Below are 25689 nucleotides of genomic sequence, written 5' to 3'. Positions count from 1 at the left end.
TGAAAACAATGCAGATGTCATTAATGTTTTACGATCTTCATTTGAGCTCATTATGTCCCAAATAACTAATATTTCTTTAAGAGGTTTGGAGAATATCCACTTCCTCCCCAATTCGTGTGACTCTGACCCTTGACTGAAGCATTACATACCAAAAGGGTGAATTTTATCATCATGATTGGAGCAGAACTAGCTGAAATCTTGGGCATTCGATTTTGACCTTGGCTGCAAACAATGAATTTCAAGGTCAAATGCTTAGGCCTTGTGGGACATGAGTACCTAGGTCGGCTATTTTGTTATTAGCCTCTACATCACAGTATTTGAAAATGCTGGTGTAGCTTCCAGTTTTTAAGCTAGACTGCAAACAGACAAACTAAACGATCACATACTCCCTTTGGGAGGAGAATATTGTTCCTAGAATTTCACTTAAAGTCTGGAGTATAATAGTTTGTCCTTTTGCCATGTTAATTATGTGGTTACACCTTGGACTTTCATAACGCAACCTTTAAATTATTCTCGGTAACACTCTTACATTAAAAAGGAAAATACACCTTTATGCAAGTGCAGTCTCCAGGCTATGTTGGATTGATGAATCTCAAATAAACCAAAGTTTCAAAGAATCTGATAGGAAAGACAAGAAATTTGGGGAAGATGTTAATTTCTCATGTCTGGTAGAAAAGACAGAAATGTTTCCAAGAAAACTTGTGAAACAACAAACTCCAACACTAGCATCTCTACTGGAGGCTCAAGAAAACACTTCAGCCCTCTTCACCGTCTGACCAGAATACAAATACAGACTTCAGAACCAACTCCAATTTGAAGCTCATGACAACAGCCAGCCACAGTGGGACTCATTACCAAACTCTTCTTTTATTAATTAAATCTGGATTCTCATCTTTCACGCATCAGTGAGCCTCAGTTCAGTCTGGGCTGAAAGTAAAACAGCTCTGATCTCCCAGAGAGAATAACAGTCTGAGACGCAAATACAACAACACGTCAGCAGCTGAGAGAGCGTGAAGGAATAAAACTAATTTTTAGTTTTCAGTTCACCATCACTGTTCGCAAAACCAGTCATCTGCTTCTGTTCTAACTGGCTATAAATAAAACCCCAAATCTTCCCTGCAGTCACTCTCGATGCTGTGTATAATGTACATTTCCACAAAACCCATTTGAAATAAAGTTCCCAGTCTAATTAAAGTTGGCCATCAGGAAATCCTGCAAAACATTGTTGGGAATCAAGTATGGTCATTTAGAGAGTGCTAAAGCACAGTATTGTATACCGATAAACCTACACGCTCTTAAAAAGGAACAATAATCGTTCCATCTCAATTATCTTGTTTTTAATAATTGTAGGAAGTAGGGATGGGTATTGATAAGATTTTCACGATTCCGATTCCATTTTCAATTCTGTTTAACGATTCGATTCTTTATAGATTCTCTTATAGATTCTTTTTAAAAAAGGAGAACACTAAGGTTGATTAGCTTAGAACTTTGTTTTATATCTTCTCTTTGAACAAGATAGAAATTTAGGAGTAACATGGCCTTACAAACCCAACAGTGAGATCTTAAGAGATCCAGCCTACAGCTCTTCAATAGGGTGTCACAGCGTCCCCAGGAAAAAAAAAAAAAAATTGTAAATGTAAAACAATAAAATAAATATTCTCCTATAGCAATTACACAAGAATATCCAGTAATGTCCCTGCCTACAATTAAACACATTCACTTACTGAAAATTGGGGGCATCTGCTGTGGCAAATGGGTGCAAGCCTTTTACCACAAACTTAGTCACTGCTCGGTGACATTAGTCTATCCTGGCCTGAAAGGAGACGCTAACGGTAGACTGCAGCAAGAACTGCCAGCATCTGAGCCAGCCAGACTGTCTCATCATGGTCACCTAAATGCACAGCTAACATAATATGCACTGTTAGTTGATTATTTACCTGCCGCATTAACGGGAGAGGATGTGCAAACGTTACCGCTGCTGCTGGGTTGAGATTCACGAGTCCGGAGCAGAATTAAAAACACGACATTCATTTAAGGTTATCGTGTGTTTGTGAGCAAATGCTTTTGCATATTCGTAGTGTTTCCTCCCTTAAATGAAATATCTACTTTTCATGTATTGCAAGGAATTGATATCGGAATCGTTTGCAAAAATGGCAAACAATTCCAAGGAATTGAAACAGTGGGAACCGGTTCTCAACAAGAACCGGTTTTCGATACCCATCCCTAATTGGAAGCCATAATTTCAATTAACAGCAAAGCCCTTCCTCTCCCATCATCCCTTGTTTTTTTTCTCCCTCCTAGCACCATCACATGACCCAGATAGATGAAAGTATAGGAGACACACACACAGCTGTAACTATATTTAGCTCTGCTCTATGTGCCACCTTGACATCACCAGGTCATCATGTCCCAAGGGAACCTAGCAAAGCTCCTGATGGGGACTGAGCCAACGTGGCAGGTTCTGAATGTCATGAGATTATATTCATGTGTGCAAATGTTAAGAGGAGGAGAATAAGCCATCAACTCCACTCTTAAAACTCAGTGAAGGGTACGAAAGGAGTGGACGATGTGATTCAAATGCATTTATCTGCATCAGACAAAATGCGTGCAGCATTCGTCAGGTCCTTTTATGACTTAAATACTGGTGGATGTATTTGAACCTCCTACGTCGCTTTATTCAAGTTCTTACTTTCAAACTTAGGCATCCATGGTGCCCGCCTACCCATCTAGCATGGTGACGACAGTCTTTATGGCTGAGGGGTAAAAGGCAATTTTGAGGGATTTTTAAACATAAAATGCACGTAATAAATTGATGGGATAAACAATCTTTCATTTCAGTTTGAAGAATGAAAGCAGTAATCAGCAGGTGTAATTAAAAAAAATATAATCTTAATACATAAAATTAATAATTAAAATCAATTCAAATCTGGCACCCTGTGAGCTGACCTTTACAGACAGCTCAGACTCCATTTCCTGCTTAATTTACATGTTGTTCACATTGGCAGGAAAACGTGTTTAATTGCAAGCAAGGAGGACTGTCGTTCAGTCACCCACACTCCAAAAGGCCACAAATGGTGTAAATAATTTGTTTCCAGCACAGTTACAGCAAGAGAGACATAAATGGCAACTGATCCACAGAGCAGTGCAGACAAGCTCCAGGCAAACATTGACGCTGAGGGCTTTCAGGAGGTGAGCAAGTAAGGAAGAGACATTCTCATTAGACTGATGACAAATATATAAATCAGTTTGTTAATCCATCTGATTTTTGACTGTTACACTGCCTGTGGTCTGTATTGAGAACAAGTGTCTTTGGAGTAGTAAAAAGAAAAAAAGTCAGTTTAGAAAGCTCAGATGCGTCATGTTCACACCGCAAAACTAAAAACCTGTTTTGGACTCTAATGGTTAAAGATTGAGCCAATTTGATGATGAACTCTGAAGCTTCTTGGACACATACCCGACACTGGGCAGGTAGCATCCCAGGAATGTAGTTGCACATTCCAGAGACTGAGACCTCAACTACTGATGGGTCTATTTGGTAGCAATATGCAGTGTAAACTGTATTACTGATCACTGGAAGGACAAGAACGGCATGAAAAGCATCAGTCACTTGTTCACTACTCTAATAACCAGGATTCTAACAGTGTTTACGAGACATTTCTCATTTTCACAGCTCTGACTTAAAAATCAGTTAAAAGTTCTTAGTAAAGTTAACAGTGAAAGATCAATGAGCTCCAAGTCCAACATTAGCAGCTCAGCTTCACTCATAACAACAAGAATACAGACAAGTGTGCAGGTATAAATGTTACCTGTGTTAACGCGATCTAAGCACAGAACCAACCCAGCTACAGGCTGCAGCACTCTCAGAAAGTGTCTCCGAAAGAGTGTGGGTGATGAATGTAACCACTCGACATCACCAATCCTTTTGTTCACAAAGTCGTGCTGTAAAATCTCAAGTTGAGCACATTTGCAATCTTTGTGTTTGAAACCTTTGAGTCCACCAAGGACTAATTTGCAAAATGATCTCCTCATAAACTCGGAAATAAGGACTCAGGACAGCAAAGCATTCATCAAGGTCAGAGCAAGGGAGCCGAGGTCCATTTCAAAGATTTCTATAAATGTCCACAGTGCTTGCTGGTCATTAGAAAACTAAAAAGTCTGTCCTACAACAAATGGCTTTTCAGAGCCAGAAAACCACATTCATCTTTTATAGTCTACAGAGTTGGTACATTCTGAAAATATCCCTTTTGCCCCAATAAAAATTCCTTCAGAACATGCAGTCAAGAGAGGAACCCTCTCTGGGAGGCACGCAGATCATTATCCAAGTCTGTCAAGGAGGAGAAGAAGAAAAAAAAAAAAAAAAACTTCACGAGAGCACTGTTCACCACAGGGTACAAACCAGTAAGTTTCAAAATAAGGCCATTGCCAGAATTTGTCAAAATGCATATCTAAAAAAAATAATGTAGGATTAGCTCCAAAATGGCATTGATTTTAGAGATGACAGAAGATCAGTCAGCACAAGGATAACTGGAACTAGTAAGCACTGCGGCGGCTTTGAATGGGCATGATATGAACCATACAACAGCCTCATTAGAAAGACAGTGGAGGCATGTCTATGCGATGCATGGGCATGTGCAGCATCGTACAGAGAAGCTGGATGAATTCTGATGTGCATCAGAACATTTAGCTCAGATTCAGCCAAATGCAGTAAAGTAGTTTGGACAGTGCCTCTCAGTACCAACCGATAACCACCCAAAGACATAGCAGCTTAAGTGGAATATTCTTCAGTGTTCAAGTGCAATACATTTCTTCAACTACTTGAATTAAAAGTTTAGAGTGTGCACTTCAACTCTATCTCGATCATTTCCACTGTGGTGGTGTACAGAGGTAAGATTGTTGAATTTTCTTAAATACACTTTAGCCAGTTTTCACAATCTGGCATTAGCTATATTCAAAAGATCTTCATCCAAAGAACACAGATGAGAATTTGTGTGTGGCAAAGGTAAATTACATTTCCTGACATATGCAAAGGTCTGATGACCTGAATGTTTAAATTCAGACTGTAATCTATTACAGTCTGGGAAACCATTTACTTCAGTGATTCGTAACTGAACAAATCTGGCCACGTGCATTAGTCTTAGTCCTTCACACTTCAAGTTGTTGGCATGGCTGTGTGACAGCAGAGTGTTTTTCCCTCACCACATGAGTTCTCGTCGCTGCCGTCGCTGCAGTCCTCATCTCCGTCACACTGCCACACGGACGGGATGCAGCGACCGTTTCCACACTGAAATTGATTGGCTTCACATTCTGTCTTCGTACCTACAGAGGACGACACACAGACAGTTTTTGAGAGAGAAGAAGAAAAACCAACAACAACAAACAAAACGCGCAACTTAGTCCCAAATGTTTCCACAAATAATTTTGTGTCTGGGATGTCATTGCCATTTTGTTTTAGTTCCATCAAGCTCTAGTGCTTAAATCTCCTTTTAAAGAACATTAGTTGGCACATATTTTGAAATTCACAGTAACTTGTTTCACAATTCAAACTTCAACAACTAAAACGTAACACTAGTATTTCACAAAGAAATGACAATTTCATGTCAACTGGAAAACATGTTCAAAAGTAAAATGAGGTGCTTTGCAACTAACAGTTTAATTACAGCAACAACTGACTCATCGCTTAAGATAACAAATTGTGCTCGTTTTAACTTCACCAATACGCTCCTATTTTGTCTTTAAGTACAGTGGAGCCTATCCTAGCCGCCTTAGGGTGAGAGGCAGGGTACACCCTGGACAGGTCGCCAATCTGTCGCAGGGCACAGACAACCAGTCGCACTCACATTCACTACTGCAGGCAATTTAGAGTTATCAATTAACCTATCCCCATTAGGGCTGGGCCATATCATACCGTTCACGGTAATACCGGTATAATTTTGGGCAATGATAGGAAAATGAAATATCGCGATAGAATATGGGTAAAACGTGCATGCGCAGTGCCTATGTTTTGATACATACATGGCGGAAAAAGCGTGCCGGCAACGCAGAATGAGAAAGGCGAAAGCGGATCATTGAATGAAACTGATGAACAAGAATTGGTTTGTAAAAATGCTGCAACTTCAGTGGTGTGGAACTGGTTTAGCTTTTGTCCCTCAGATACACAACAAAGCACTATTTTTGGTAGAGCATGCTAGCGGGCCCTTGTTATTAAGGTTTTTTGGAAAATACGGCACACTTAAAATCCTTTGATTTTTCTGAAAATCGGCAGTGCCCCTTTTAATCCAATGGGCCTTATGCTGGTTGTGTTTACTGACCTCGAAACGATTTTATGTCGTATACGGCGCTCGACAATCTGTCAAATGTTTTAGTACGACTTTGCTAAGCTACGAAGCCGCACCGCTTGATGGATTGTCGGAGCATTACGGCTATCGTAGGCAGGAGCCTCGCGGAGTGATACGTACTGTGCTTCAACATAATGTTACTGTTTTGTGTGTGTGTGTGTGTGTGTAACCTCTTTAAGTTTTGTGGATATTATACATGGTTATGGTGAGGAGGTGTTGGCCAATTTCCACTGGAAATGCATTTTGGTTAAACTGTCAAGCAAGGAATTTGCATTTGCACTGTTAAATTTATATAACTTTAATGCACATAAAAAAACAGCTGCTTGTTTAAAGTGAAAATACGTTTTGTTTTGTGCACGAATAAAGTTGTGGAGTTGTAAAGTATCTTGTCTAGTGTCAATTATATCGTCAGTCATATCGTTATCGCAAATTTTCAAGTGTATATCGTGATAAATATTTTTGGTCATATAGCCCTGCTCTAATGCCCATTATCTGCATGTCTTTGGACTGTGGGAGGAAGCTGGAGTACCCAGAGAGAACCCACGTGAACACTGGGAGAACATGCAAACTCCACACAGACCCCAGCCTGAACTCAGGACGTTCTTGCTGTGAGGCAACAGTGCAAACCATCGTCTCAAGGTCAAACCATCACCCAGAAATATACAGCGAGTAACTTTAAAAATCTGAAATAATGCTACCATGCAGAACTGATTTAATACTATACAAACAGGTTCTCTTTGCTAGTGGAAAAAGGGATATATTTTTAAAAAAGATCAAAAGAATATGAAAAATTTAAATCGTTTTTTTTTTTTTTTTAAGTAGGGTTAAATTTTGTTAAAACATGGATTTCCCCACAGTGCCTTAACTATAGGAAGCTCTTACGTGCTTGGACGGCTCCAAAACCCACCAGTTCCCCCACTCTTATCTTGAAAGTATAATGGCTGCAAACCAGCCCCAAGGCATTCTTATCTAGCCCTATAGCCAAGTACCTATTGTGTTCGGTTCTTTATATCATTCAGATGCTTCCCCTTAGAACATTTCATCCCCATGTTTGACTACAGCTGGTGACTAGTTCTACGCTCCCAGAGGACTGCTCTAACCAGACTCTGAAGCTGAGAGCTGCCATCCCCAGTGGCACTCTGAGAAGCAGCTAATATTGCAGTTTGCTGATGTATGACAGTATGATGATCGGTCAGTGGAGCCCAAACAGCCAAGATTACCATGTTTACCACATCACTATAATTTAGTAAGCTGGAATAAATAAGTGGAAAAAAAATAAAATAAATTGATGGCTTAACCAGAAGAATGACTTCGGTTTCTCCATAAAAACCAGATTCCAATTATGAGTTTTAAAAGTCTACTTTTGTCCTAAATGACAAAACAATCCCACTTTCAATACACTGTAATGCACCTTACCCACAGCCTGTGATGAGATATCAAAGCCGCTTAAATAGAGATATTAAAATGAAAACCTTAAGCTCATTTTGACACTTTACAAGTAAAACAGACATAAGCAAAGCACCGATTTGCAGACAGTACTGTGAAGTGCAGTCTATTACTAGAGTACTGGAGGCACTACTCCAGGTCTTAAAATACCACAGTCTGACCTTACTTTAGTGTGGACTGCCTGCCTGACCAGGTGGATAACTGGAGCACATGATGATCAAAAGCAGCCCAGAGGAAGTCACGGTTCCAACTGAATCTGTATGCCACTGAGGTCAATGAATTTAAAGATGTATGAAAAAAACGTTTGCCCCCGATAAAACTTGAGATGTGTATAAAACATCAAAAGCACTGCAGGAACGCACACCAGAATTATAGCCCTGTCAGGCCAGAAAGAGCCTCTAAAAACTGCATTCAGACACTGAAACGCCATCTGAAGGATACTTAAGTGGGTCAGCAGCTCCTTTAGAGAGAAAAACACCCCACACTGATTTGAACCTGAACAGCTTCGAGCCTTTAGCTGAAACTGCAACACTTTATTCAAGATCTACATCAATGAAACCATGCCACAGTTTCAAGACGTGCTGCAGCCAACACCAACGACTGATATTCAAATGTTTTGCAAGAGGCCAGACACTTTAAAAAAAAAAAAAAAAAAGCAAAGCTGTCAACTTTAATATGTCACTGCTGGCATTGGGGGGGGGGGGGGGGGGGGTGTCATGACGCGAGCCAGCTTTACACTCTGGCAAGACGAGTCCATTTGATAATTTTCTACAAACAGTCACATCCAATTTATGCTTTCACTGATCAGTAGGTATGGGCATTTCAAATCTGACTTCTCTTCATTCTAAACCACTCATGTGACTGCAGAGTTGTGGCAGATTTTTGATGCTTGAGCATTTTCAGCCACACATCTTTGGCTTCTGACATTTCCCACTTACATAGCATATGAAATGGCAAGGCTAAGTTCCACGTAGTTGGTACATATGTTGAATGTATTATAGCATTATTGTTTTTTGTTTGTTTGTTTTTTTATCTAACAAATTCCAGGGCTCGCAAAATTTCAAAATCCCTGGTAGCCCTTCGGGCAGGCACTTTTTGGTAGCCCAAAATAAATTTAAGTAGCCCAAATAAAAAAAAAAATTTATTGTATAATATATTAAAAACAAAACTTCAAAAAAAATTGTTAAAACACAAATTACAACAACTGTATAAACATTATAATGTTTGAAAAAAATGCCACTCGACGTTGAGGGCATAGCATCTCCTTCATCAGCTTTCTCTTCCTGTGCATTGCCCTCCATTTCACTGCTCTTTGTTCTTGTCGGGGTTTTATGATCCAGGTGTCTTGAACCTTTTCCAGAAAACATCCAGAAATGAATCGACTTGTCAGGGCAAAAAGATTCAACTGTTTCCCCATTAATGGAGAGTTGCATGCAGTCATTCAGTGTTTCAGGGTGTGGAGAGGTACGATGTGTTGTCTTCACTCTGTTCATGCAAGAAAATCCTCTCTCGCAGATGGCTGTTGATGGACTTAGTGTCAGCATTAATTTCACCAGCAACAAGATATGAGAGAGGTGTTCTGGATTCTCAGAGAGGAGATCTCTGTACAAGCAACCTACTTTGCGACCCCGGCGTTCTGCAAGCCACATTTTTAGATCCATCCAGTCTTGTGGAATTTTCTCTCTCTTCTGCATCTAGCAAACAGGCAAAATGTGTGACAAGATAATCCACCTTTTCATCCCCATAATTTGCTAGTTCTTCTCTGGGGTAGGGAAGAGGGTCAAAAACCTTGAAACAAGAGAGGCTTTTCATTGAGATTTTTAAATCTGTTGTCCATGTAGTTCACTGTGTTGTCAATAATCTTCTGGATCTCTGCACCAAAGGTGTCTTTGTCTGTTCCCTCACCTCTTCTAGCAGGTCGCTTACTTTTTGTTAGCGGAGTTCCACAGTAGGAAATGCTACCATCCTGGTTCGCTGTGAACTTTGCGTCCAAGGTTTTCTGATATTCTCCTGGTTTTGTTTTTAGGCTGAGTAAGCGTGATGTTGTGCTCTCAACTAACCGATTTGTTCGTGTGATGTTTAGGTTATCATGCTGAAAATCAGTACAGCACTTGGATAAGATGGTACTGTAGTCCAACATGAAATGCAGGAAGCGAACAAATTTCTCAGTCTTCATCTCCTGCACCACCCCCTTAGCCTTGGCTGCATCCTCGGCTTTGACATCACTTCCTTCTGCAATGTTCTCCATATGAACAACAGTGGGAGTAATTTTTTTCCACAGCCTTTAGACATCTCAGCCAGCTTGGAAGCCACCGTGTGCTCTTCAGGCCACTGAAATGTGCCAGCTTCTCATTTAGCAGTTCACTTATTTCTGTCAGCTCTCTTCGCTTCTTTGGGGAATAGTAGTACATCTTAAAGATGGTTTTCAGTGTATCTTCAAATTTCACCAGGTACTCACAGCCTTTCACGCTATCCCGCACGGCTAGCTCTAGTTTGTGTGCCACACAGTGGATTGTTATGATGTGGGGTATCCTCTGTTTCAGTCTCCCAGCTACTCCTGTTTTCTCACCCATCATCACTGCAGCACCATCAAAATTTGCACACACTACTTTCTTTTTCCATGTGTCTTCTCTGATACCCATGGTGTTCACTGCTTCATCAATAGCCTCTAAAATACCTGCAGCATTTGCACTCTTGACTGGCTGACATTTGATCATGTGGATATGTCACCATTATCCCTCACATACCTGACGTGAACCAGCTCCTGTTCTATTATACCAGTGTCTGTACTGCCATCTGCAAGAATAGATAAGAACCTGCTTTCTTGAATTTCCTTTTCAATCTGGTCTCTTGAAGTTTGTGCTATTGCTCCAATAAACTCTCTGCAAGCATGGGCACTGAGGTAAGTGGAACCAAGATCTAGGCCATTTGCTTTCTGAAGTTTGCAGACTGCTAAATTTTGCCAGTGGTAGTTCACTCATTGCCACATAGTATGCAGTTCTAAACAGCTTTTTCAAGACTTCTTGTTGTGCTTGGTTTATTTTTAGTATGGTTTTTGCAATTGGTGTTTGTTCTGGGACAGATGCTGCTGACTGAGCACCAATGCATTTCTTGTGATGCAGAGATTTCTCATGAGTTCTAATGGGGTCTTTCCTAAAATTACTGGTCCCAGTAACAAAGGCGCTTGTCGACTCAGAAATCGAGGGAAACTCACGGCACACCCGGCAGAACATCATGTTATTTACCTTGTCATATTCCAGCCACAGAAATTCTTTTTTCCATGAAATCAAAAAACTGCGCTTTTTTGCCTCGTAGTCTGATTTGTGGTAAGCCTTTCTTTGCCTGTCCCTTCTTCATCCTGACCCGTCTTTTTTGGCTCAGCAGAACTAAAATACCTGCGTAAATCCATCTTTTTTTACACATGCCAGTGATTTATTATTATTATTATTTTTAATTCTCTGCGCAATCAACCTCTAGCACGTTTAAGCTTGCCACGTTTGAAAAGTAAGCTAGTGAGTGATGTTGTGTCCTGTCTGACTATACCATATTGCACCACTAGAGGGTGGTCGTGGAATAAGAGGAAAGTGCAGTCGGGAAATTGTAGAGTTAGAATATAGTTAAGACGGCTAACTGATAACTCTATGAGTCTCGCTGTTACCTCTATGATCTAAAGTTATGTGCTGCATTTATTAAAGAGCACTGTTCTTTGATGAGGACTGGTTTATTACCTGTTGCTGCTACAAATGATAACAGGATTGCAGAGGAATTGGTGCACAATTAATCATCACTCACCAATCAGTACTGCCACTCTATACACAGTTTGCGTGATCGCAAAGTGAAACTGAAGGTAAAAAACAAGCACAAATTCAAACGCGATTTCAATATGGCACATATTGACAGAGGCTCATCGATGCCAATGACATAATTACTCAGCTACAATTGCAAAAGAAATTGACATATATTTTTACTTCCTATGATAGCCCGACGGGCAGGGCTGAGAGATTCTGGTAGCCCGACTGGAAATATTTTGCGAGCCCTGAATTCTTCAGAGCTTAATACATCAGCTAAAGTATCCATGTAAGATTTTACAGGGAAAATATTGTAAGTTACAGAGCTTTGACAAGTTATAAAGCACAGGAGGCGGCAGCATTTTTTCAGGGATAAAAACAAAAACAGCTTACTTTAAAAAAACAAAACAAAAAACAACAAACAAACTCCAACCGAATCAATAATACACCCAAGTAGGAAACAAAACACTTGGGAAGGACATTCTTAATGAGTCAACAGGGTCAAGTTAATCATAATCAAAGCTCTCCTTTTTTTACAAACACAGCCTTGTAGATTAAGGGTGTGACTAAAGGCTTTATATCCCGAAGTCAAATTTACTCTTGTCAAACCATCTACAGAGATGCTAAACACAAGCACAGCGCTGCACTAACAAAGCAAAGACTTGAACGCTTCAGAGCATGCTGTTGATCAGAGTCCAGCAGCTTCACCGTACAGAAGGACGCAAATACACAGCCTGCAGACATCCATCCATCCAAGACTACACCACCTGTACTTACAGAGTTCATTTCATTCATTTTCCATTACATAAGGAAAGTATTTTCACCATATTAAAAATATAAATCATTAATCTAAAGAGACCAAACAATCATTAACCAAGACAAATCACAGAAAGGAGGAAATGTTTAGAGAAAAGGTCAGCGGTAAAGGCAAATTATTTTAAACTGCAAACATAAAAAAAAGTATATTTCTCAAAACATTCATAGCAACTGTTTTAATGGTGGAGGGCACTGTGGGAAACCTACAATGAGACAATAAGATCCAACAGCTTTAACCTTCATATTACTGATAGGAGTCAATTATGACTGCAGCCACATTTATACAGGCCATTGTTCCAATTTTTGAAATTTTAAATAATGTATCCCACTGTGAACCTGACAGGCTACACCATAACTTCACTCATTGATATAGTACGGCTCTTGTTACCATTGCAGGCTTCGATTTTATTAACAGCCTTTTATAAGCTTAATTCCCAGTCTTCTGCAGCAATAAAGTATCTTTCTCAAAAGTGACAATGAAAAGAGCCCAATTGAAGGAAATCAGTCAGGTTGATGCCTTTAATCAAACTGATTGGAAAAAAATGAAAAAAGGCAATAGATCATTTTATAATGTCTGTAAGAGCGGGAGGAAATTTATAATTTTAAAAAATGCTATTTTTAAAAAGGAATGATTAAATGACTCCACATGTTATTGTGAATTTGCATAACTTCTTTAAAACCTTCCTTTATATATCCTCATGGCCACATTTGTCACAAGTTTCATTCGACTTGACAGTGACATATGGACTTTGATAACGGGCAAGATGATTAGAAATGATAAGAGACTAAGATTCTGTTCGTATTAAAAAAGTTACTACAAGAAGATCCATCCAAAAACAGGACTCCTGTCAAGATGTTTTGTTTTCTGATGACTTGAGAAAATAAAGTCCGACCATGACAAATACATTTCCTGGAAAAAGGAGAAAATGCTAAATGAGTCAAGCAATTACATAAAGACTTCCCATTTTTAAGATGACCAAAACAAGCTGGGTAAAAGCGGACAAAGCTGAATAAATAAAGCACTCTGAGAGCCTCACTAACATTCACATTGGATCTGGGAATTCACTGAAGTCTTTAATAAGCACTGCCAAGCAAAAGTGTTGAGGTGTTAATGAAAGAAACAAAAAAAATAAATAAAAAGGGGGGGGCTTATTCAGAACCTAGTGTTTTCTTTAATCCCTCAGCACGGCAGTGTTTCTGGGAAGAGCTTATATTTTATGAAGGAAATTAATCAATTAAACTGTTATGAAGCCAGAGACATTGGCCATCAGCTCAATGAGCAACAGAATCCATTAACAACTGGGTTCAACAACTCCCGACCCATCTTCTGAACATATTCACATCTACGCAAATGAAAATACACAAGCAGATAGAAAGTTATTCATGATTTCTCCAAACTTCCAACATGCCAAGAGTCAGTTTGTCTCAGAAGAAAAAATGTCAGGATACTGTGCTGGAAAACCCCAGCAATAGTCATTTAATGCGCCAGTAGAAAGTTAAGCTGAAATATAGTTCATAGAATCATTTTAGTCTATATCATTTTCCTTACTAAGACAATGAAAACCAGTCCAATGCAAACACGGTCTGGTAAAGTTGCTGTTACAAGTCTACACCTATGCACGCTTTGTGAGAGCAGTTTGTGGACAGGTGTGATTGTCAAAGAGTAGCTGAATAGATTTTTCCAGTGAATGTGAAATGTGGCATTTTCGCTTACCCTGACATAATAAATGCATACAAGTAGGGCTGGGCAATATGACCCAAAATTCATATCTCGATATTTTTTAGCTGGATGGCGAACTCACCCGAAACTCTGGCTGATTGGGACCCACACCCAGTTCCACACCTTGGCTCAGGCGATTAGAGGATCATCAGGGGGTCCTTTTGTCCCTCTGTGGGGGGACACTCCCACTAGGTTTATATCTGGGACTCTCCACCATTTGACCTTAGAACTGAAGAAGCTTCTCAGATGAGAGGTGAAACGTCTTCAAGTAACTTAAAGTCCAGATTTTCTTTGCAAGTTCCTTTGACTACGATGACCTGGATGACTGAGAACCTTCACAGACATATCGCGATATTTTTTTTTAAAGCCACAAGGTAAGAACAAGAAGAGAGTTCTTAGTCAAAGCTGTGTCCCAGATGTCACACGGGCACTTTTATTAAATACAGCGTAGATGTACATGAAAAAAACTACTCAAAAATAAATTATGAGCATTTATTAAATAATAATGTTGCATAAATAAAAGAAAACAATGTTGTTTTTGTGCATTACAAAAAGCTCACAATTGTGCAGTCAAAATGTAAACTAAAAGACGCTGAGCATAATAACAAAGACAGATTTCACAGCTGCTCTGTTCCCAACTTCTACTGTGTGACTGACAGCCTGGAGTTTGAAATCCTCTTTGTAACCATGTCTCTTAACAGGTGCCATTTATGGCCCTTATACACACACACAATACGGTAATATTACGTTGAAGCACAGTACGTATCACTCCGCGAGGCTCCTCGGTAGCCGTAATGCTACGACAATCCATCAAGCCGGTGCAGCTCCGTAGCTTACCAAAGTCAAACTAAAACATTCGACAGATTGCTGAGCGCCGTGTACCACATAAAAATCGGTTTGTGGTCATCAAGCACAACCAGAATTCATACATAAGGCGGGCTGTCAACTTTTGAGAGAATGAAAGGATTTTAGGCCGTGCATGGCGTTAGCGTGGTTAGCTCGTTAACACGTTGACGCCGTCCAGCCCCACACACGGGGCGATGCGCAGTAACTGGTTAACGGAGATTTGCCGTGTCCATCTTGTCGCTGCCTGCAGGTGAAGCAATGGGAGGGGGAGTTGTGTTCAGTGAAGGAGAGGCGAGGCCGAGTAACGTTGCGTCAAGACAAAAGCGGACGAAAGAGGCAAACTTGTGGCTCCACAACTATAATTATAACGTAACATAGACTATATCGATATAAAAGATATTGTCACATCTTATCTCGTATAAAAATATATCGATATTTTTAAAAAACTCGATATATCGCCCAGCCCTACATACAAGGCTTGATTTTCAGCGAGTGATTACACATATTGGGCACAGTTTAATCAATTCTGTGCAACTGCAACTACTCTAAGGGCAATGATTACAGCAGTATTTGTATCTGACCAAGAAATGCAAACCAGCAACTTGCAAGTTACTGATCTCCCATGCCACCCCCCAACAATATGACGCACTTTAAGCAACCGCTTTGGCAACATTGGGAAGGGAAAAAACCCTTTTAATAGGAAGAAACCTCAAGCACAACCAGGCACAGGGGTGAGGGGAGTTGAGGAAACGAGTTGGGGTGAGGGGAGGAATGAGGAAACGAGATAAAAACCACAACATTGATATTAGTCACTCATAAGGCTCATTCACAATTCAAATGTAGCCTTGACCTTGTGCACAATGATCACCCTATTGGTTTTCACCCAAACTGTGCACAAGTTTCACTAAAATCTGACCCAAGCAGCAACAATTTGTGAATTATGAAATGACAGCAGATAGTTCTTCGGTCCTTCAACCAGATAAGTTAATAACCCTGAGAATGACCTTCACTCCTCAACACAACCCCAACATGGTGGGTGACTTTAGAATAAGTCTACTAGTCCCCTTCTGATTTATATGGCCTAACACTGAACACGTACTGTTTATGTCCCCTAAGTGTCCATCCTTTTACAGTGTTCACCTTCATACTACTCAGCCCAGTTGTTCATGTTTCATTTCAAGGGGAAGAAAAAAAAATGGGGGGGGGGAGGGGTAGTAGAAAACCCAACCTTGGACAAATAACTGCATATCTGCATGTTACAGGAACAAAAGTCCCGACTCATCACACTGCTGATGTACATTTAATGCCGACTGAGGTAAAGAGTGTGATTACATAAAGAGAGCCTCTGGCACCCAGTAGCTGTTAATTCCAAAACAAACAGTCACCATGTAAACCAGAGAAAAATCATAAAAGGTCCAGCAGCAACACTGATGCAGCTTTGGCACTTTGAGAGTCACCTCCAGTTTCTGTGGGACTCTAAAGTGAATCCAAAAAGAAACCAACAGAAGCCCAAAGCACAGTGGAAATATAAAAAACATGCAGCATTTGCTAGTATAAACATGAGGTGTAGTAAATGGGGTGCAGCGGCGCATACAAGTAACCATGAAGCCAAGCTGCAGGGAATGGTAAATATATTCCTTTTTTTGGTTTCTTTAAGAGCGTATCCTCCTGGGTTACTATTCCAATATCTACACAGAAAACCATCGACTTGCTGTCTGGAAAACTGCACTTTGATCCACACATCGCAACAACACACCTCAGTAGTAAGCTCGAGTATACAAACCTGTACGAGCTCTTTCTCCCTGCAGTGTCAGATTCAATTTTGAGCTGAGAGTTGAAGCCTGAACCCTCCAGACTGTACAGAGTGAAGACTACCGCTTACAATGACACGAGAAATGTCGCTCTGCTTTAATGTCATTCTTTGTTCGCACCTTTACATTAAATATTTTAACATGACTAAAGATCACATTACTTGGCCATGTTTTACAGACTCTGCATACGTCAGCTTTTTTTTTTTTGAAGCCCAACACGTCCAAGAAAAAAAAAAAAAAAAAAAAAACCTGGCCTCTGATTGTAGTTATTTAAATATTGCTGCTCGCCAGCTAGTCTCACTTTCAACCATCTGGTATATAAAAACTTGAGTTCTGATTTGCCGTTTACTTTTGTTTGAGCAGCACAGAAGCAGGTTCAGATTGGTCTGTCATTTTCCAGAATACTGGCTCGAGCGCACCGACTGCAGTTTTCCACCAAATCGAGTTTATAGCTTAAATTTATTTTAAGTTCCAGTTGATGCATGCGTTTTTAAGTGTGTGCAGCCACCTCACTCCCACAATATTCACAGAATATTTGGTTAGTAGCAGCACTGGAGTATTTGAACAACCATGATTGAAAATGTTCAACTTTTCAGAACAAGCAGCATGAGCAAAACTTTGGTGTAGTAACAGATTATGATACCTGGAATACAAGTATGATTTCTACATAGTTGCCCATCCATAACTCCAAATGGCTCCTGTGACACGACACTGAGTTCAGAGACTGCAGCATAAAATAATTTGAGCCAAATTTAAAAGCTTTTGCTCTGCAAAAGGAAGACTACCCTCACCAGCTGCTGTCCAGCACAACTGAACCCTGTTGAATCAGCACTTACAAAGGCTGCTGGTTTCTGTGTTCTGTTATTCATTGTCACAAAACAGACGTGGTATTCTTAATTGAAGAAAAGGACCTATGTGCATGGACACACTGCCACAAACTCTACTGCACTAATTTTCTGTTGCGCAGCCACTCTCCTCAAATATATTAAAAAAAACCTTTAAAAAGCCCACACCTAAAAAAAAATTAAAATGTATTATTTTATTGACTTAACCTGTCACACTGACCTCATTTCATGTTTTGTGCAATACAGATATTGGTTGCCACCTTTCTCATTGGCACCTACAGTTAGATGCTTAAGCAATTTAGATTTTTAATATCGTGTACACCAGTTAACTGAAATGTAGCAATGCCATCTGCCACCATCCAAGTCGGCATTCCTGGAGAAATCAGAGCACTTCTCCATCACTGCGAGGTGGAAAGCATTGTGAACCAGCACTGTTCTGCATTACTTGGCACAGAGCACGAACTGTTTAATGTCTCAGTAAACTGTCAAAAACCACAATCTGGACACTAACATGTGATGAATGAATGGCACTGCTGCTAGCTCTGCAAACGTCAGCCATTACATGTATGCATGGAACAAAGCAACCTTAAAATACACACAATGTTAACATGCTTGACTAGATTTAGACCGTTCAGTTCGTTTCACTACTTTAAGACTAATTTACAGAATATTCTCTATTACTACTGTGAGAAATACAACGCAACTGTGTCGGCTAAGGATTTTGTAGACTCATTAAAAAAAAGATTCATTTTAACTAAAGACCTAATTATTTTGGCACACTTTAACTGAAGACATAAGCTTAACGCATTTTATTTCTCATGATCTGCTAGTAGTAGTACTCCCCCTAATTTAAACCACAGATTCAACAGGCATGGAGCTGTAATGAACCGTCTCCTGCCCAAAATAGCAGCTCATTGTGTGCTATAGAACTGCTTTCACAGTTGAGGTCATGGTGATGCAGTTTTCCCCAGTAACAGAAACGTTTGCAGTGCTCTCCTCCTCCTCCTGTCCACCTCCCCGCCCACTTCAAGAATCAAGCGCACCCCCACATAGCCGCCCCCCCTCTATAGCTGAGGATCTGGGTCTAGCATGGTATCGCAGTAACCATGGAGGGAAAAAAATACATCCATTTTAATCAGGCCAGGGTTGCCGCTGCTGATCTCGCTGTTGCCTAATTTGCGTGGCATCTTGTTCAAATAGGCTCACACGGTCTGTGTGTGTGTGTGTTCATTCAGGCCTGGTGAGAAGCTGAGAATGAGACAGTGGTGGTGGTGGTGGTGGGTGTATTGTGTGTGGAGTGTGTGCGCATTACAAGCACTTCTGATTCACCAGTTTTCCCCCAAAGGCCATTTTTCCACAGCAGGCTGGAATTCAAGGAATGCATCTCTTTCAATAACTAGGAGTCATTTCATGATTAAATTTACTATTTCGTGCACAGGTTAATTTTATTTATATATCGCCAGCTCACAACCACCGTTTTATGGAGCCTTTTTATTATAAATCTCTACAATAGAGAGAACCCCAACCATCAAACTACTGATGGAAGGAGAAGCTCCCTTTAACAGGAAGAGAGCACCAGCAGAACCAGGCTCAGGGAGGGGCAGTCACCAGTGGAGGGCGTGAAGCACAGAAAATATTGCCATTTCTTTTCTTCGAATGCTAAATACACATTTAAAAAATAGAATAATAAAAATATAATTGGGGCCAAAAAGGAAATGCTTAAATTCCTTCAACAAGCACCAACCAAAGAAAATATAAACCAACCAAGTAGTGTCTCAAAGCTGCACTAATGGTCAGCAGGGGACAACTGCTCTTACTGCCCAAAAAAAAAAAAAAAAAAAAAAAAAATTAAAAACAAAAAAAACAAGACTATGGGGAAAAAAAAGCCCTCACCTTACTCTGACCTCAGTTGACATTGAGCTCATGAGCTCAAGCACCAGTTGCAGTTTTAGAGTAAAGCACTAAGTTTATTTTCTAAATTCTGGTCAATATTAGAGCCAATAAGGAGAATTATGAGGGTAAGTCCACTGCCTTACTACTTGTCACTCAAATGGTTAACCAGTGATTGTGCTGCATCCACAATTTCAAAGAGCTTGCTGAAAGGATTATCTCTTGATTGGCCTGGGAATTCCTTAGAGATCTATTCAATTCAATTTTATTTATATAGCGCCAAATCACAACAAAAGTCGCCTCAAGGCGCTTCATAGATACAGAGAAAAACCCAACAATCATATGACCCCCTATGAGCAAGCACTTTGGCGACAGTGGGAAGGAAAAACTCCCTTTTAACAGGAAGAAACCTCCGGCAGAACCAGGCTCAGGGAGGGGCGGCCATCTGCTGCGACCGGTTGGGGTGAGAGAAGGAAGACAGGATAAAGACATGCTGTGGAAGAGAGACAGAGGTTAATAACAGATACGATTCAATGCAGAGAGGTCTGTTAATACATAGAGAGCGAGAAAGGTGACTGGAAAGGAAAAACTCAATGCATCATGGGAATCCCCCAGCAGCCTACATCTATTGCAGCATAACTAAGGGAGGATTCAGGGTCACCTGGTCCAGCCCTAACTATATGCTTTAGCAAAAAGGAAAGTTTTAAGCCTAATCTTAAAAGTAGAGATAGTGTCTGTCTCCTGAATCCAAACTGGAAGCTGGTTCCACAGAAGAGGGGCCTGAAAACTGAAGGCTCTCCCTCCCATTCTACTTTTAAATACTCTAGGAACAACAAGTAGGCCTGCAGAGCGGGAGCGAAGTGCTCTAATAGGGTGATATGGTACCACAAGGTCATTAAGATAAGATGGGGCCTGATTATTTAAGACCTTGTATGTGAGGAGCAGGATTTTGAATTCAATTCTGGATTTAACAGGAAGCCAATGAAGGGAAGCCAAAACAGGAGAAATATGCTCTCTCTTTCTAGTCCCTGTCAGTACTCTTGCTGCAGCATTTTGGATTAGCTGAAGGCTTTTCAGTGAGTTTTTTGGACATCCTGATAATAATGAATTGCAGTAGTCCAGCCTGGAAGTAATAAATGCATGAACTAGTTTTTCAGCGTCACTCTGAGACAGGATATTTCTAATTTTAGAGATGTTGCGCAAATGGAAGAACGCAGTCTTACATATTTGTTTAATAGGAGCGTTGAAGGACATATCCTGGTCAAAAATGACTCCAAGGTTCCTCTCAGTGTTAACTGGAGGCCAAGGTAATGCCATCCAGAGTAAGAATCTGGTTAGATACCATATTTCTAAGCTTTTCAGCGCCGAGTACAATGACCTCAGTTTTATCCGAGTTAAGAAGCAGAAAGTTAGTGGCCATCCAAGTCTTTATGTCTTTAAGACATTCCTGCAGTTTAACTAATTGGTGTGTGTTATCTGGCTTCATGGACAGATAGAGCTGGGTGTCATCTGCATAGCAGTGAAAATGTATGCTATGTCTTCTAATGATGCTGCCTAAGGGAAGCATGTATAATGTAAACAGAATTGGTCCTAGCACTGAACCCTGTGGAACTCCATAATTAACCTCAGTGTGTGAAGAGGACTCTCCATTTACATGCACAAATTGGAGTCTATTAGATAGATATGATACAAACCACTGCAGTGCAATACCTGTAATACCTACAGCATGTTCTAATCGCTCTAATAGAATATTATGGTCAACAGTATCGAATGCTGCACTAAGGTCAAGAAGGACAAGCACAGAGATGAGTCCACTGTCAGAGGCCATAAGAAGATCATTTGTAACCTTCACTAAAGCTGTTTCTGTGCTGTGATGAACTCTGAAACCTGACTGAAACTCTTCAAATAAACCATTCCTCTGCAGATGATCTGTTAGCTGTTTGACAACTACTCTTTCAAGGATTTTTGATATGAAAGGAAGGTTGGAGATTGGCCTATAATTAGCTAAGACTGCTGGGTCTAGAGATGGCTTTTTGAGTAAAGGTTTAACTGCAGCCACCTTGAAGGCCTGTGGTACATAGCCGATTATTAGAGATAGGTTGATCATATATAAGATCGAAGAATTAATCAATGGCAGGACTTCTTTGAGCAGTTTTGTAGGAATGGGGTCTAAAAGACACGTTGATTGTTTGGAGGAGATCTCCAAGAGGAAAGTGTTGCATGAAGGAAGGACTGGAAGAAAGTCTGGAAAACCCTGATGTTCCCACAACATGACTTCAGATAAGTGGATAAAACTGATCAAAACATACACATGGGTCTTTTTAGGCTTCTTAAAGGGACTGATACATTTATAAATTACTGAATTCTTAAAATAACTTTACAAAAATGCTCGACTACAATGTAGCCATTGTCACACAAAATTACTAGTTTGATAGATTCAACTGTGCAATAACCCCTAAAGCACAGCATTTAATGCTTTTCTTTATTATACATAATGGTGAATCTGGGTCTGTTGAGCAAACTAAAGATGTAACTGATCAGTGCATTTCACTTCATTTTCTACCAGTGTGCTGCATACTGCCAGGCCTAAGGGACTAACACAGAATTTTCAATTTGTAAGACAAGTCTATAGACACAATTTAGAGTACAATGTTACCAAAACTGCACATGAGATACTGCAGCTGCTCAATTCTGTAAAGGTAACGGGTATTGTTCAACACCCGACCTTGGGGTTAGGATAGGAAACAACTGATCTCATCCAACAGTGATGAAGCTTAATGCAAGTTGCATGAGGACAATGAGATGCCAAGTGGCATATAGGCAAAAATATAGGACAAACATCTTGTCTTCCTGGACTTGAGACTTTACAGCCTTAAATAAAAGCACTTTAAATAGTTTAAGAACATGATGTGATGCCATAAAGACCTGTTAAAAGTTGAGGCGGGGGGGCAAGTTCAAAAGCCAATGAAAGCATCAATATTCACATCCCCCAAATGTTTAAATGTTAATTGCGAGATTGACTATGTTATGTTGTTATTAGCTGCTAATAGCTTATGTGTGTGCTTCTGATTAGCTTACCACATTACTAGGACAAAGTTTGGGGTTTGGGAAGTTTTCAGACAAGTTTTAGGCCTTTGGAAATGAATCATTTAGGGGTTCCTCCCCGATTCCTAAACCATGCTTGTAAATGACTAAACTTAGCATTTTGCTAGTATTGCCATAGTTGCTGAAAACTTTAAAAGCATTCTGAAACTAACCAGATATTGTGTGTTGACAAGGCTTAGGAAAATCTCCAGTATTGGCTGCAACATTGTGCTAAAACTAAGCTATCCACAGTGCACAATTATGAGAGAAGAAACTAATCACTGACAGTACTTACATATACCGACATGTGGACCAGAGTCATGTATGCACCTCAGTTTAGACCAATATGGATGGATGCATGAAACAAACTCTAGCAATACTGAAGCACTTTTTATAATAACCTACTTTCAGCTGCTCCGTTATTCCCAAAACAATCCCAAAGGACTTCAGTCTTCTCTCAAGATCAAGTTGGTAATCTTTCTTTTGTTAGGGGCGATCGTGGCTCAAGAGTTGGCCGTTCGTCTTGTAATCGGAAGGTTGCCGGTTTGAGCCCCGGCTCGGACAGTCTCAGTTGTTGTGTCCTTGGGCAAGACACTTCACCTGTTGCCTACTGGTGGTGGTCAGAGGGCCTGGTGGCGCCAGTGTCCGGCAGCCAGGGCACCAGTGTGTGAATGACTGAATGTAGTGTAAAGCGCTTTGGCAAACAAAGGGCAAACAAAAGCCCTTAGGGACTAAGTAAAGTGCTATACAAATACAGGCCATTTAGCATTTTGTTAGGCAAATGTGATAACCATTAGACTATGAAGTCATCGTAATCAAGGGGGGAAAAAAAAGACAAGATATGTTCTGGATTTTGCATTTTGAGGCTTCATCACAGCTGCTGCCATGCTACACTGATGACACTAGAATATTACTTAAACATTAACAAACCTCAAAAATAAATAAATAAATAAATCACACAGCAAGCCATGTTATTTGGCAGCCAATTCCATTAAAAATGCTCCAAGCAGCATGAAGTTCAGTGGCTCTAATTAGATGAAGTGAGGCCCTGTAACAGACAATCTGTTACAAAGGCCTGTGTTGGGACATCTGATAGATGAGTTATTAAAAGTATAATGAAAAATAAATAAATCACCTTCTCTAGCAGTTATTAAAGGGGGGAAATCCACCAATAGAGATCAAAATCAATATGCTTAATTCTCAACGTTTTAGCACTTCATATTTTCAGTCACAGATGTTGCCAAAAAATGGATGCGTTTACTATTTATGGAAAGCCATATATAAATTCTAGAGGTCCCTCTACATCTACGCACAGAATTTAAGTGAGGGGTTTGTCTGACATACAAATATTACTCCCAAAAAAGTTGCTCATATATTTGAGTGTATACAGCCCAGTTGTGCTTAAATAGTCCACCTCCACATGCCCATTTCTGAACCCGAAACAAACAAAAGCCCTGCAACTTTTTAACTTTTGATTATCGCTATGCTCTGAACTTGTAACCGACACTCCGTGACATTTTCTGTCAATCTGCAGACCAGAGCGCTTTCTCCATTCCACAACCAATCATGAAAATCATCAACAGCTGCAACCCCAGTGCACACAGCTCTACAAGTACCACCAGCTGCTAACGGCTCGAGCTTGGCCACTTTGCTCTTAATTGGGCCTTCACTGGGATCCCCTGCAGTACGTAATTTGCGCGCCCCCCCCCCCCAAAAAAAAAAAAAAAAAAAAAAAAAATCCGTCAACTGCTGATACCCCTTTCCCTAAACTGCGGGGCTGCTTACTACCCTTATTTGTGGCTTTTTCTCTCCGTGTTAACGCACTGTGTCCACCCTTTTCAGCCTACCCACCCCCTTTCCCCAGTCCGCTTCCACTTTATGAATAAATAAATAACGAAGCTCGATGGGGGTGGAGATGACAGGAGAAAATCCCAACAGTCTAAGTAAAGGAGAAATCAGGACGACAAGGGTTTACAATTTGAATGGCTGCGGGTCTCCAGGGCTAAATTAAATGACCGTGGGGCTAATTGGCCATCAACGAGCAGCGCTGAACCCACCGGGGCCACCCCCCCTTCATGTAGTTTCCAATAATAAATAGAGCTAAAATAATGCAGATTCAGATTCATTTAAAGCGCGTATTTCTCATTTTGTCCCCTTAAGAAAGACGCAGTTTGAGAGCTTTCCTCGATTGGAAGCGGCAGGGGTTGAGTGGCCCAAGGTGCAGCCAAGCACGGGCTTTTCTTCAAGGGGCAACCAAGACAGGTGTGCAGCTCCGTTTAAGGTTAGCTAACCTCACCGCAAAGGGTGCGCGGTTCGCCGCTACGGTGACTCCAAATGCGCGCGCGCGCACACACACGCACACACAAAAGAAATGGTGGCTCGGGACTTACCGTGAACGTTAACGAAGCGCTGGAGACATATTAGCATCGGCAGCAGAAGGATCCCCTGTGTGGACGTGACCATCTCTGGCAGTGCGAAAAAAAAAAAAAAAAAAAAAAAAAAGCGTGCAGCTGCTAGCTGGGCTACCTCAACACTGCCCGTCTTCCCTGTCGCGCGCTGGCCTGCTTTGCTCTCTGATTTTGCCGGTTCACACGCAAGCCACACATGCGCACACAAAGAATAAGTAGAGTATAGCAGAAGGGCCGCTTTTGCCTGCTGACGCCACACAGACCTGAGTCCGGCCGAGGGGAGAGGAGCGCTGAGAATAAGACACGGAGGCGTCCGCGCGCACACCACGCGTCTTTTGATCTCCTTCTACAACCGCGAGCCGTGCGGGCTCGCGTCCTGTCCTATCAAGGCTAAATCCATTTCCCCAAATTGACGGTAACGAGCGGAGACCGGTCAGGTCGTTAGGTATTGGTGCCACAGCTGAGGATTTTTTTTTTCCCCTCCTTCAATACGTCTTCGGCACATTGTTAACCCTTCGCTACCCGCATGAAGTAATAAAACAATAAAGCACATTTCATATGGCAGGAAACACTTCAAAGAAACTGGTAACTGTGTGTCATAACACAGCAGTTCTATCTTAAATCAAAGATAAATTAAGACACAGTTGGCTCCTTCAATATCCATTATGAATATATTTTTGCATATACTTCAAACATAAGG

The 25689-nt window shown here is 40.7% G+C and overlaps 1 protein-coding gene across 2 annotated transcripts in view; it reads right to left on the bottom strand.

Moving 5' to 3' along the window:
* vldlr (very low density lipoprotein receptor) overlaps positions 1–25441 on the bottom strand; it is a 74378-nt gene extending 48937 nt beyond the window's left edge. The window contains exons 1-2 of one of the 2 annotated variants that reach the window (XM_085166702.1): positions 24972–25441; positions 5197–5316 (exon numbers count right to left, since the gene is read on the bottom strand). In XM_085166702.1, coding sequence (XP_085022828.1) covers positions 5197–5316; positions 24972–25044 — 193 coding nt within the window. In that variant the 5' untranslated portion in view covers positions 25045–25441. The remainder of the gene's footprint in view (positions 1–5196; positions 5317–24971) is intronic. The other variant, XM_085166703.1, reaches the window with a different exon arrangement.
* Between the last annotated feature and the right edge of the window lie 248 nt (positions 25442–25689).

The sequence above is a fragment of the Neolamprologus multifasciatus genome, chromosome 7, assembly GCF_963576455.1.
Source record: "Neolamprologus multifasciatus chromosome 7, fNeoMul1.2, whole genome shotgun sequence".
NCBI classification, from domain to species: Eukaryota; Metazoa; Chordata; class Actinopteri; order Cichliformes; family Cichlidae; genus Neolamprologus; species Neolamprologus multifasciatus.
This window is presented reverse-complemented; position numbering and strand designations above follow the sequence as displayed.